Source organism: Erinaceus europaeus, chromosome 2, assembly GCF_950295315.1.
Source record: "Erinaceus europaeus chromosome 2, mEriEur2.1, whole genome shotgun sequence".
NCBI classification, from domain to species: domain Eukaryota; kingdom Metazoa; phylum Chordata; class Mammalia; order Eulipotyphla; family Erinaceidae; genus Erinaceus; species Erinaceus europaeus.
This window is the reverse complement of record NC_080163.1, coordinates 57138209-57152270: the sequence shown is the minus strand read 5'-3', so window position 1 is coordinate 57152270 and position 14062 is coordinate 57138209. Positions and strand designations below refer to the sequence as shown.

At 50.8% G+C, this 14062-nt stretch overlaps 1 protein-coding gene across 2 annotated transcripts in view; it reads left to right on the top strand.

Annotated features, from left to right (window-relative positions):
- Positions 1-9827, top strand: part of CAMK2A (calcium/calmodulin dependent protein kinase II alpha) — a 69087-nt gene extending 59260 nt beyond the window's left edge. For both annotated transcript variants that reach the window (XM_007516404.3, XM_007516405.3), the window contains 4 exons: positions 626-701; positions 3712-3806; positions 8421-8649; positions 9060-9827. In XM_007516404.3, coding sequence (XP_007516466.2) covers positions 626-701; positions 3712-3806; positions 8421-8649; positions 9060-9063 — 404 coding nt within the window. In that variant the 3' untranslated portion in view covers positions 9064-9827. The remainder of the gene's footprint in view (positions 1-625; positions 702-3711; positions 3807-8420; positions 8650-9059) is intronic.
- The last annotated feature ends 4235 nt before the right edge of the window (positions 9828-14062 follow it).

Genomic DNA, 14062 nt, shown 5'->3' with positions numbered 1-14062 from the left:
TGGTTTTGTGACTTCTGGTACCAACCACCACAGTTAATATCCTCCTCCTCTTTCTTATATGTTACTTTGAAAACACTCCCAGACTACTTCTTCATTCAGAGAGACAGAGAGACGCAGAAACACCACAGCACTGGAACCTTCCCAGTTGTTGTGACACTCCCATGTTGTGCTGGGGCTGGAACCTGGACCTGTGCTCACATGGCAAAGTCCATGCCCTACCCAGAAAGCTGTCTCTCAGGCCCCTGCTTGGCTTCAGTTCAGGTGTCAAAGCAAGATGAGGGGGACTCATACCCGCAGGGTAGAGATCTGGGTTCTCATCAGGAGGCCTTAGGGAGGCAGAGGCTGCCCAGGGAGACCCTGCCACTGCTCTTTATAGTGGAAAGGAACATCTCACCCCTCCACTTCTCCAGCTCTTTGCTTCTTCTGTGACCTTGAGGGTGATGCCACTTGTCCTCTAGGGACAATGCAGAGCTGCAGGGACATTTCCTCTAGCCGAGGTCCCCAGTCCCAGTCAGGGTCTGGCTGAAGATAAGGATTCCTCAAAGGGCCATGGGCGTTTTCTTACTATCAGGACTGTCACTCTCTGTGTTTCCTCCACCCCCTCCTTTCTACCCCCACCTTGCAGTGCGGAAACAGGAGATTATAAAGGTGACAGAGCAGCTGATCGAAGCCATCAGCAATGGAGATTTTGAATCTTACACGTGAGTGGGCCAGGCCCAGGCTGCATGTCCCACCCTGGGTGGCAGGTGGGGGGGGAGGGCTATGGGGAGGGTGCTGATGGCTGACTGGGACCCTCCTACACCCCCTCTGCATGGTGGGCTGGGGTTGGATGAAGCTCCTGTGTCTGTTTTGTGGTCAGACTTTGCACATCTACAAAACTTTCTGCTCATGACACTTCTCTGTATTCCTGTCCCCTTCTTTTTTCTCCTCCTCTCTTCCCAGCCTCCTCTTTCTTTCTTCCCTCTCCCCTCATCCTCCTGCTTTCCTCTTTCTTCTCCCCCTCCTTTCCTTCTCTCCTCTTCTTCCTCCTTTCTGTCTTCCCTACAGCTTGTCCTCCTTCCCTTCCCCCAACGAAGGTGGGAGGTAGGGGGTAGGGCTCCCAGAGAGTTGCTCTGGGAAGGAGGAGAAGGAACACTGTGGCACTGGGCCAGGGTCCTCACCCCTGACCTCCTCAGACCAGTTATCTCAGATGGACAGGAGCTGACAGGAATTTGGACAGCTCAGGGTACCCTACTAGGTGGGGCAGGCTGAGGGCAGGAACACCTCAGAACAGGACCATCAGCTCTCTGAGGAGAAAGGCATGACAATAACTCACAAATCAGCCCCTCCTTACAGTCAGGCTCTCAGAGGGGAGGCTGGCTGAAGGCTGAGTTGGAGCACCCCCTGCTGGCCACATACACCCTTCCCAGCTTGGTCCTAAAACAAGCTCTTGGTGGGGCGGAGAGGCGGTTGCCTGGGGAGAGTGAAGATTCAGATTGGGTCTAGGAACCCCAGTTCATCTTCTGGTAGCCAATGGCAGCTGAGGCCAGATGGCTTGAGCTGGTGAGGTTATGGCCAGGTGGAAATCACTTTGCTGGGCTCTGCTCCTTCTCACTGTGCCCAAGAACTAACTAGAATGGACACCTTACAGACTTCGAGAGGGTTTCAGGGGATAGGAAGGGAGCACGCCAACATTCTGCCGGAACAGAAATGCAGCCTTGGAAACTGCAAGCCTGAGCTGGAAGTGGCATGTGGGTGTGTGCACACCCCTGCCTGTGCATGTGCCTACCTGTGATTGTACCCAGAGCTGAGCATGGGGTATGTGCATGTGTGCCCCTGGGTGCTGCATGCCAGCACCCAAACCCCTGTGCAAAAGGCTCAGGAAAGGTGAAAGCAGCTCAAGGGAGCCCAGGAATAGCTCTATAAAGTCACAACCAGGGAGTGGGGAGAGGGAAGGAAGAGGGTATTTCTTGGAGAACTGGGAATACCCTGCCACCTCAGCCATCTTGATCCTTCTGCCATTGAAACTGGATCTAGGTCCTGACCCTTTGCTCTAACCTCTGGGGATCCTGGAGTCCTCACCTCCAGTTTTCCCCTGTGTGACCATGATAAGCCCCTTGTCTCACTGAGCCCCAGTGCCACTCCCCCCTCCCCGCCACACACATACACACATATGATCAGTGGAAGCTGGTCTCTTAAAGTCTTCACAATAACAGAAGGGGTCTCCTAGATTCTCCGAGTGAACCTCAAGCCTGGAGAACACTTGAACCCCTGGGACATCAAGTCCTGATGGTTTGAGACCACTTCTCGCCAAGAACCGCTGGAGGACCTGAGAGCCTGAGTGGAGAGCACACTAACTGGGGTCACAGGAACAGGGCAGAGTGGGGGACATGTCTTCATTTTCCATCCAACTTGGAATCAGGGGGTTTCTGATTTTTCCAGAGTTCTTCCTGCCCCTGGGCTCACTGTCACTGTCACTGGGGGGGGGGGTCCATGTCATGTCACAGCAGAGCCTCCAGCCCCCATTAAGGTCTCTCAGGAGACAGACTTGGGGAGAAGCCTTGTGCCAAATGTGGAGCTGGGGCCCCATAACTGGGCTCCTTCCTGCAGGGAACAGCTCCACAGCATACCACTGTTCTCACCTCACAGGAAAGGAGTGGGCTCACAGGGTTGCTGCTAACAACCCAGCACCTCTTTTTTCTTTCTTAAGATTTATTGTCCTTATTTCATATGCATTAAAGAGAATTTCAAGATACCGGAGAGAGAGAGACAGCAGAGAACCACTCCAGTACATGCAGTGCTGGGAATCTGGGCATCGAACCCAGAACCTCAGACATGCAAATTCTGTGTCTCCCAACTGATGTTTCCCCAGTTGCTGGCAATTGCATTTAATTTAATTTAATTTAATTTAATTTTTCAGAGTTATAGTTGGGGCTGGGTGCCTGCACAACAAATCCAGTACCCCAGAGTTCATTTTTCTCTTTCCCTCTTCTTTCCTTCTTTCCCTTTCTTCATTCATTTCTTTCTTTCTCTCTCTCTCTCTTTTCTCTTTCTTTCTTTTCTTGAGAGAGATAGAGAAAAATTGGGGGAAATTGAGAAAAACTGTTCATGAAGATCCCCCCCCCCCCCCGTGGAGGTGGAAACTGGGCCCTTAAACTTGGGTCCTGGTGCATGGTAACATGTGCGCTGTACCCAGTGTACCATCACCTGACCTCTACACCTGTGTTTAGATGAGTAAATACACACACACACACACACACACACACACACACACACACACACACACACGGGGACAGACCTGCTTGCTGAGCCTGAGCCCATTTGATGCAGAGGAAGCAGAGCGCCAGGAAGACAAAGAAATGAGGAAATGTCTCCTCGGGACCAGTTGCCCTGGACAGAGAATGCATTTTGGAGCACAGGCTCAGGATAGCTGTTTTTCCCAACCCCCCTCCCTGCCACCACCTCATATCATCTGTGGACAGACATTCTGGAAGTTCATTTCCAGGGGGCAGGGGGTGTCAGGGACAGGACCTGAATGCCTCTTAAATGGCAAGGCCAGTCAGCAATGGCCCTCATTGGACAGCTTGCAAGCTCTTACCACTCACCAAGCTCCCTCATGCTGAGAAGTGGTAGTGGCTTCCCTCACAGCACCTGCCCCTCTGCTGGCTTCCTGGCACGGGAAGGTGGCACCTCAGCTCCTCTCTCCTCTGGCTTCTTCCCTCCCCCCTCCAGGAAGATGTGTGACCCTGGCATGACGGCATTTGAACCCGAGGCCCTGGGGAACCTGGTCGAGGGTCTGGACTTCCACCGATTCTATTTTGAAAACCGTGAGCAATCCCTTCTCTCTGGGGTGCCTGTTGTCTGCTCTCGTTCCATGTCCTGCCGGATGGCACAGCAGGGTGACGGGCAGGGCCCCCCAGGCAGCTCAGCATCCAGCGAAGAGGAAGAGCCCGTGTGGACAGGGGTGGGTAACCTCTTACTCCCCTCTCCTAACCCTGGTCCGTCTGTGAGTGAGGATGGGCAAAATTGGTCCCAGACATGGTGGGGGTGAGCCCTCCAGGCCCCTCCTGCCCACCACCCCAATTCCCATTTTCTAGAACTGTCCCACCCATGCACATCTAGGACCCCTGGTACCACAAGCAAGTACCCCTAGACCCAGAGAAGGGGAGAGGGTCTGAGCTCACACTGCTGTGCCCTGCCTGTGTGTCTAGGTCTCTGTCCGCATGTCTGTCCTTCTGGGCCTCTCCTCAGCAGGAGAGACCTGGCAGCTTTGCAGTGAGGGGCTATTGGGGGCCGAAGTCAGGGCTCAGCCGGGCCGGGGTGCTTTCTGCTGCTGTCTGTGTCTCTCCAAGGCCAGGGCTCAGCTGGTTGTGAGCCAAACCATGCAGAGGTCAGAGTCCTGCTCAGGGTTCTGCGAGGCTAATGCAGACAGACTTCCCAATAGGAAGGACATGGCCCATTCAGGCAGTGACTGGGGCATTATCTAAATGGCCAAGTGGGCCTCTTTATTGTATTTTGCTTATTTATTTATTTATTTATTTGATAGATCTGAAAGATACTGAGAAGTAATGGGAAGATAGAGAGGGTGAGAGAAAGAAAGACACCTACAGCACTCATGAAACTTCCCCCAGCAGGTGGGGAACCAGAGCTTGAACCCAGATCCTTGTTCAAAGTAACATATGCTCTCAACTAGGTGCACTATAATCCTTCCCCTCACTTTCTTGTTTTTTAAAGATTTGCCTTTCTCCCCCCCCCCCCCCCCTCTTTCTCTCTCGGTAAGACACACACACACACACACACACTCACACGCACACACACACACAAAGAGGACCAGAGCATCACTCAGACATATTCAATGTTAGAGACTGGCTTGGGGCCTCATAGTTAAGAGGCCAGAGTTCTAGCCACTATGCCACCTCCTGGGCTGCTGAAATTTCTGTCATATGTCAGGCCCCAGGAAAGGCTCATAGGGTGCTAGTTGTTTTTTTTTTTTAATTTAATTTAATTTAACTTAGTTTGTTTTATGAGACAGAGGAAGGAAAAAGAAGACAGAGCAGCACTCTGACATACTCAGTGACCAGAATCAAACCCAGGACCTCATGGTAGCAAGTACAGTGCTTTACGCACTATGCTACTTCTCAAGCCTTTAAAGATGTATTTTTATTTACTTATGAGAAAGGGAGAGAGGGAGAGAGAACACATAACAGAGCACCACTCTGGTACATACAATGCCTAGGCTCAGACTTGGGACCTCATGTTCTTTTTAAGTCCAAAGCTCTAGTTATCATGCCACCTCCCAGGCCAAGGGTGTTTGTGTCTTGATCTCCTCTTTATACTTTAGAATTCATCTCTTTGCCAAAGAGAGATCAAAGTCTCAAGTTCCATTCAGGCCACAGTACAGAGCTAGGGTTGCATAAAGTTATTCTGATGTTACCAGACTTCTTGTCATGCAAATCACATCCTGTGATACTAGATGCCCATTAACAGTTGTGCTTAAGAAGCTTTCTTTTCAAACAGATGCATATAAATGAAAAAAGTAAACAGACTTAAGGAAGTATTTTCATCAAGTAAGTCTGGGTGACATTTGCTGATGGCAAAAAATGCAGATGGCACTTAGGTGACTGAAATAAAATCTAATCCAACTCTGAACCCTACAGAAGGGGGGAACTGAGGCACAGAGAGGAGAAGCAAGTTATCCAAAGGAGTCCAGACATCCAGTGGCAAAACCAGGTCCTGACTCCCTCCAAGACTCCATATCGTCCCCCATGCCTGCCCTCACCTGCACTTTCATGCCCTCCCCTCACTGTGCACCACTCTTGTTCTGCACCTTGTCTGGCTGATCCTTATACAGCACAGAGGCTCAAAAGCAACTTTATACCATATATATATATATGAAGGATAAAGTTGTAATTTCCCTGAATAAGTCAGGCCCTGGTTCTCCAAGGCTAACAATGGAGATGGAGATGGAATTTTCATGTGATCAGAGCATGTTCCATTTCACTGGTCTGTCCTTTAGAGGGCAGTTTCTAAAGTGAACTCCCCACCCAGCGCAGAGCAGCAGAGCAGAGCAGAGAACAGGTTAAGAGTTGGCCTCTGCACTAGGGAGATAGCATAGTGATTATGCAAAAAGACCTTTTCAGGCCTGAGTTTCAGAGGTTCCAGGTTCAAGCCCTTGCATCAGTCTAAGCCAGAGCTGAGCCATGTTCTGTGTGAAAAAAAACAAAACAAAACTGTGTCTCTTCATAGTTCCAGCTCCCTGGACTCTAGGACATCAGGTCACATGGAAAAACTCACAGAGAAAGCCCCCAAATAATTGCCACTCAACCCAATTCCCACCCTTCTTTTTTATGCACTGGAGGACCAGTGCCTTCAGCAATGCCAAGCTGTGTTTTTCCTTTCTGAGGCTGTTCTAGATTACCTAGCTGCAGTCCTTGTGAACACTGGCTTCTTCCAGATTCCACTGCAGTGCTTTAAGGAACAGGCCCAGCTTAGCGTAAAGCAGATTCATTCTCTGGATCTATCTCCAGGTCCAGATCTGCTAAATGGGTACATTGCATTAAACAGACTCTCACACCCCCAGTTCTGTATGCTGTCAAGGGGGTTTCCTGAGGCCTTCTGCAGTTTTTTCTTTGTTCTGCAGTCTTATGAGTGAATGAGAGGGAGAGGGAGGGAATGCAGAGCCTCACTCTGGAATCCTGAATGCTTTCTGTAGGAGGGTTCTGGTTGGCCCCTGGTCTCTGAGGTTTCTCCTAAACCCAGGGCTCAAAAGTCTCATGTCTTTTGTATTTAAAAGTCTAGAATCAAGGAAGTCTCTTAGTTAATGTGTCTAAGACTTGGGAACTATTTAGCCTTTTATCCAAAGACTGGGTGTAGTGTGGTGTGGTTTTGTTAGGGAGCAGATATTAGTACTAACTTTCTGTCATCCTGAACAGTGACAACAACAACAAAAGTCATGGCTCAGGAAATTGGGGCCTCACTAACCTGGTTAGGCATTAGAATTAGGGTGAGGAAGGGGATTGGGACTTTTTTTTCTTATTGCCTAGGCATCTTTTTCAAATTGAGATAGACAGAGATAGACAGACACACACACACACACACATACACACACACACACACACACACAGAGAGAGAGAGAGAGAGATGCCACATCACTGAAACTTCTTTTAGTGTGTTGGGGTCCAGGCTGTGCCCCTGACAAAGCAGGTGCACTATCCATGTGAGCTGTCTTGTCAGGCCAAGGACAGGGACTTTTAGCTTCTCAGATTCTAGCAGTGGAGAGTAGGTAGTAGGCCATCTCTATTTGAAGCCAGCTCTCCACAGGTGTTATACCTACATCTGGGCTACTCTGAGGGAAGGTGTGAGGCTTTTGGCTTTTTTGGGTTGAGTCTTTCTGTGCTTTGGTTTCCAACTTGCTGAAAATCCCTAGGACCAAATAATAACATTTGTGGCACACATATCACATAGAAGGGACTCTTCTTAGGTACTTTGGTCAGTTCTGTCATGATGACTAGAACTGTGCATCTCCCTCCCCCCCATCCTGGTTCTGGGAAACTCCATGGCTTCACCCTATAAGCACCAACACCATTCACATTATTCTGAGATTCTAAGATTCTGAATTGTTTGATATTCCTCAATCTCCATGATTCTTTATAGAGGGGCCCACAGTCCACATCTGGATAGAAAATGTGCAGATGTGCTGTATGTGGGCTGCATCTAACCTGACATTGAATTAGAGGCTAATAATTTAAGAAATGAGGAGTTCTCACCTAAAAGCCCAGGCTTCCAGGTTGTCCTCAAACAGACCACAATGTAATCATGAGGGCGGTCATGGTACCAAGCATCCTCTGGAGCTGGCCATAGTGTGCTCTTAGTCCAAATCCACACCACTCCCTGTCACGTCCTGAGCCAGAAGCAAAGGACTTCTGAGCACTTAGCATCTCTTTAAATGTTTTACTTTTTAAGATTTATTGATATGAGAGTCAGAGAGGAGGAGGAGGAGGAAGAGGAGGAGGAGGAGGAAGAGGAGGAGGAGGAGGAGGAGGAGGAGGAGGACATACACAAGAGAGGACCAGAGAATCACTCTGGTACATGCTATGCCAGGGATTGAATTTAGGACCTCATGCTTGAGAGTCCAGTGTTTCACCCACCACTCTTTCTTTAGCATCTCACTCCTACCTGGCCCCTGTAAGGCTTGGGGCTTGCAACTCAGCCCTGAGCTTAACTGATTCAAGAGTCAGCCTAAATTCATACTTCTAAGTGCTGGGACCCTCTGCTCCTAACACCCACCCCCTGCCTTCGAACATTCCCAGGTAGCTGAACCCTGTCACAGAGACCCTTTTCTTGGTGATGGAGCAGGCAGAGGGGACTGGAAGCAAGGGGAGTACGGTTAGGAGGTAGGAGGCCCCCACAGCATACCTTCTGCCCTCCCATCCCACCTCCAGTGTGGTCCCGGAACAGCAAGCCGGTGCACACCACCATCCTGAACCCCCACATCCACCTGATGGGCGACGAGTCTGCCTGCATCGCCTACATCCGCATCACGCAGTACCTGGATGCAGGCGGCATCCCACGCACAGCACAGTCGGAGGAGACTCGCGTGTGGCACCGCCGGGACGGCAAGTGGCAGATTGTGCACTTCCACAGATCGGGGGCACCCTCCGTCCTGCCTCAGTAAGCACCCCACCATCCTTCAGGACCAGGGGCGTGGGGCTAAGGGTGACACTGGGGTGCTGGCTGCCACTGGGAGGGCACCATCTAAGGAGGTGCCACCTCTGCTGTATTTTTTCTTGTTTTTTATTGCCACCAGGGTTATTGGCTGGAGTTCAGTGCTTGCACAATGAGTCCACTGCTCCCAGTTGCCATTTTTCCTTTCTTTTTATTTGATAGAGCAGAGAGAAATTGAGAGGGGGACATGGGAATACACATATATAGAGAATGAGAGAGAGATAGCCCTGCAGATGTGCTTCACCACTCACGAAGCTTTCTCCTTGCTGGTGGGGACGTGGGACAGGGGGACTGAATCCAGGTTATTCTGCATAGTGACAGGTACCCACCATCTGGCCCTCTGTTATGTCTTGCAGTTGAAGGAGCAGGTCCCAGGGGCCCTGGATCGAAAGGCCTGCTCTTTGCCCGTGGAATGTGGCTGCCGGTTCTCCCACTTGGATTTTACTGGAATTCCCCGGGCCATGTCAACCCACTGCCATCACCACCACTGCCACCACTACCACCTTGTCACCCCCATACTTGAATCAACGAGACCAGTCTGTTATCCAAAGCAATCACAACTTCGGAGCAAACGGCTGGCTCTCCCTGCCCCTTCCCCCCACTTCTCACTTTTGCTCTTTGTCCCTTCACATTGGGGACCCCGGCTGCCCCCCTAATATCATCCTGGTCCTGCCTTGGCTGTAGACCAGCTGTGTGGTCACCCAGGGGATTGGAGAAGAAAGGCCAGCGTCGGGAGGGTTTCCTGCCTATCCCTCTCCCTGGTGAATCCTCTCCTGGGGTCCCCTAGGGGAGAACCAGGTGAACCCCACTTCTGTGAGTCAACCACTCAATGAGAGAACCTGAGCAAGGAGCAGACCCAGCATCCTCCTGCCTCAAACCACCTCCCTTACTCATCTCTAGCCTGCCCTGCCCTCCTGAAAGCCCCCCCTTGCTTTTCCCTCAGTGTGGGGGGCACGATCCTCTCAGGGTACCCCCACTAGTGTCCTCCCTTCTCTGCTGGTGTGTACTTCCACCATAAACTGCCCACTCCAATGTGTCATCCGGCCCAGAGAATTCCATCTTCATTTTATCCAAGGGAGAGAACCGGACTTGTTTGTGGTGGGGAGGGGAAGGGCAAAAAGAAAGCAACGTTTTAGGTATCACTTCTCTACTCAGACCGCATGCCTTTTTATAGCCCAACTTCTGTGTGTTTTGTAAATGGAGTTTGCGTTGGTGGGGCATCTATGTGCTGACCAGACCCCTCAAGCCATTGTGAGGAGGGCTGGGCTGGGCTGGGGAGGGGGGAGGGGGAGGGGTAGCTCTATTTTTCTGTTCTAAGTCTTTCCTTCTTCTATTCTTCTTCTTCTTCTTCTTCTTCTTCTTCTTCTTCTTCTTCTTCTTCTTCTCCTCCTCCTCCTCCTCCTCCTCCTCCTCCTCCTTTTCTTCCTCCACTCCTCCACTCCTCCTCCTCCTCCTCCTCCTCCTTTTCTTCCTCCACTCCTCCACTCCTCCTCCTCCTCCTCCTTCTTCTCCTTCTTTTCCCATTGTCATCATTGAAATGGATTTTGTCATCCATGGTTATCCAGGGGCCACGGTGGCATTTTGATCCTAAGCTTCCTCTTGGGACTATAGGTGCCCTGGATATTACTGCTGACAGAGCAAAAAGGGAGGGAGGGAGGAAGGGAGGGAGGGAGGGAGAGAGAGAGAGAGAGAGAGAGGGAGGGAGAGAAAAGAGAGAGAACACAGGGGAAGCAGTAGGGCCTGGAAACATCTGGATTTTGCTTTGCTCACCCCCTAAACTGGGGTCTCTACTACCACAATGCCCAGGAGTCCATCCTTACACATCTGTGTGTTGCCCGCACCTCCCCATACCAATCCATCCTTGGGGGTGGGGTTCATCAGCACATGTCTTCATCAGGCTTCCCATGGCCTCAGCTGGCCCAAACAGAGCCCTGGACTTCTACTTCACTGGGGTCTTGCAGTCACAGGCACCCATGTCTCTCTCTCTCTCTCTCTCTCTCTCTCTCTCTCTCTCTTTCTTACTCTGAGATTGGCTCTGACATAGGAAGAAGCCTTGGCACATCCACTAGGATCTCCTATCAGCACTGTTTTCTTTGCATGACTTTATATGCAGTAAGTATGTTGAAAAAAAGAAAAAAACTCTCAGTAAAACCAATCTACACGTTTTGGACAAAAGAAAAAAATGGAGGTTATATCCTCGACTGTCCAACTAAGAGTTCTATTGCTGCCTCTCTGTGTTTTGGCCCCTGTGTGGCCATGTTCTGCCAGCATGAGATAATGTCCCCTCTGGAGGAGCAAGAGCCAATCCCCAGACATTTGGAGGAGGCTCTGGATCCCCTGCCCCTAGGACTGGGGGTAGGGAGGGTTGTCCTGGGTGTGGATTGGAGCAAGACTGATGGGACTTTCTATATGTTCCCAACCAAGCTGTCTGCCTGGTCCCTTTGCAGTTGCTGCTGCCTGCTGACAGGGGGCTGTCGGCCGGAAAGGCAGGAGTCCCAGGCCCCAGTTCTCACATAGGTCAATCAATGGCCTCAATTCTTGGTAGAGCCCCTGATGCCCAGGGCACTTGGTTGCCCCATATCCAGAGGGTTCCCAGGAAGGCCTAAAGACATCTATGCCTCAGCAGCAAAAATGCCTGCTCCCTGTGAACTGCAGCCTCCTGCAGCCCCCCACCCCCCTGCCAAAGGTGAAGATGTGTTCTTCACCAGTTGAAATTATCAGGACAAGGTCTGGTCCCTTCACCAGCCTCAGTTTTCCCCATCAATTAAGAGGGATGACATTCCTGCTGGTCTGCACCAATACACCTGTGAGAGCCAACATGGCTTTGATGGCTGGACTCCTGCTCATTCTGGGCCTGGCCACCCCCATCCCCACCCAGCCTTCCTTCCCCTCTTTGGTGCCTGTCAACTGCTTATGGGCAGAGACTGTGGAGAAAAGAGCTGAAGTCTGGGGCTTTGTAGGATCCCGTTTCCAGCTCAGACCAGACTTGCTGTGTGACCCTGGGAAAGCCCCCTTTCTCTCTCTGGCCCTCAGTCTCCCACACCTGAGAAAGCTGAGCATTAAGGACCCCCAAAGACCTGCCTTTCATTTGCTGATGCACCTCCCGACCACTAGGTCCATATTCAAGTGCCAGAGAAGTGGTGGAGGTGGCAGGTCCCCCACCCCAGGCTGAGACATCCCCCCGTCCCCCAGAAGGTCTCACCTGGAGATGGCACTCAGCAGACATGGGCCACAGGGTACCATTCCCAGGCAGCAAGCAGGCAACAATGGCAACGTAAGACAAAGGAGCCCAATGCCCACCCCCTACCGGATGGCCCGACTCCATGCTCCTCCAACCCCCCCCCCATGCAGATGCAAAAAAAAAAAAAAAAAAAAAAGTAATTTCAGACCTCAGGCAAAACTTAGGTTGTGGCTTTGCACACACATTTACAGGAAAGTCTTCTCCCAGGTCCACACCAACTGAGGCCCTAATCTAGATCCATTGGCCTCATCTCCCTTCCTGGGGAGACCCTTTGGGAGGGGGTGATGTATTTGCCAGACTCCCCATGCTGCCATGCTGGATTCTTTGTTACTATTCATTTGGGGTTTTGTTTCAGTTCTGTTTCTCCTCCTCCTCCTCCTTCTTTTCCTTCTCCTTTTCCTTCTTCTTAAAAAAAAATTATCTAAATATGTGGCTGTGAACTTGAATGACCACTGCTCAAACTTTCTGCTACTTGGGTGGGGGTGGGTGGGTGGGGAGATTGGGGCATCTGTTTTATTCTTGGTGTTTTCAGTGCAATAAATAGCTCTAAACTCCCTGTCTCCTCCCTGTTTGGGTCAAGGGGGTTGGGGGGAGTTGACTGTCATTCATGCAAATTACAAACCAGGGTCTTCCTTCTCATTGGGCCAACAGAAGGTGACATACTCAAGTCTGGGCCAATCACTGTGAGACTGCCTGAACCATGTGCCCATCCTTAGAGCCAGGGAGGTGCATGTCTGCTCAGTGGATGCTCTTAACAAGAGCACAGTGGGTTATAAGGCAGTGGTACACTTGGTAGAGTACGTGTTATCATGTGCCAGGGCCCAGGCTCAACCCCCCCCCCCCAGTCCCCATCTGCAGGGGTGGTAGTTTCACAAGTGGTTCAGCAGTGCTGCCGGTGCCTTGAACTCCTTTTCTCCCTACTCCTCTCTCTACTTCTCTCTATTAAATAAAAAAGAGAGAAGGAAGGAAGGATGAGTAGAAGGGAAGAAGGGAGGTAAAGAAGGAGGGAGAGATGAAGGAAGGAAAAGGGCACAAGGATGGATGTGAGGTGTTTCAGAAAGTGCATAGCACAGTGTCTCAGAGGCATGGAGAGAAAGAACTCTTCTCCAGGTCTTTGTTTCCCCTAGAACAGAAATATTAATATTTCCTTATAATAAGGTTTCAGAAGCCTTTCACACCCAATCTCAGTCCAGCCTCAAAGACATGCACCCCCCCTCCAAATTCAGAACCCCTGGAAAGTGTGTATATTTTTTATTAATTTTATTTATTTTCCCTTTTGTTGCCCTTTTAAAATTTTTTGTTGTTGTAGTTATTATTGTAGTTGTTACTGATGTCATCATTGTTAGACCGGACAGAGAGAAATAAAGAGAGGAAGGGAAGACAGAGAGGAGGAGAGAAAGACCTGCAGACCAGCTTCACTGCCTATGAAGAGACTCCCCTTCAGGTAGGGTGCCAGGGGCTCGAACCAGGATCCTCCCGCAGGTCCTTGTGCTTTGTGCCAAGTGTGCTTAGCCCACTGTGCTACCGTTTGACTCCCAGAAAGTGTGTATGGAGAGGGAAGCATAGGCAGAAAGGCTCCCTCTCCACAAATCATTTATGGACTGAGTACAAGGGCTAGGTGGCAATTGTATGAAGGGCCCTACTAAAAGAAAAAAAAGGCCTGAGGCACCAGAGCCAGCTGAGTTCTATGAGCCCCAGCTGCCTGGGCTGAAGCAAGGTGGTGATGCAGAAGGTTCAGTCCTGCTCAGGCTGTCATAGTCCCAATTGGTGCCAACCCAGGGCAGCAAGCCAGATGAGCTGGTCACTCTAAATCACTCCCCCACCCAAGAGAATTCTACCAGGTGAAAGGGCTGTGCATCTAGGGTCCACAGTCTCCCTTGGACCATGCTCTGAGGGAGTCTGGATTCCGGAATTTCTGTGCCAGCCTCTTTCCGAGTCTGTCCTGGCTGCTGGTATACCAGGATGGGAGGGAGGAGAGCTGCGGGAGAGTGTTTGTCTTAGGGATGTGTGCTGTTTACACGCTTGCCTGAGGGACTTTGGGGGTGGGGGAGCAAGATAAAAAAGGGCAAAAGGGTATTGCAGAAGGAGCTAGGGACTTCCTTGCGCACATCAGCTCTG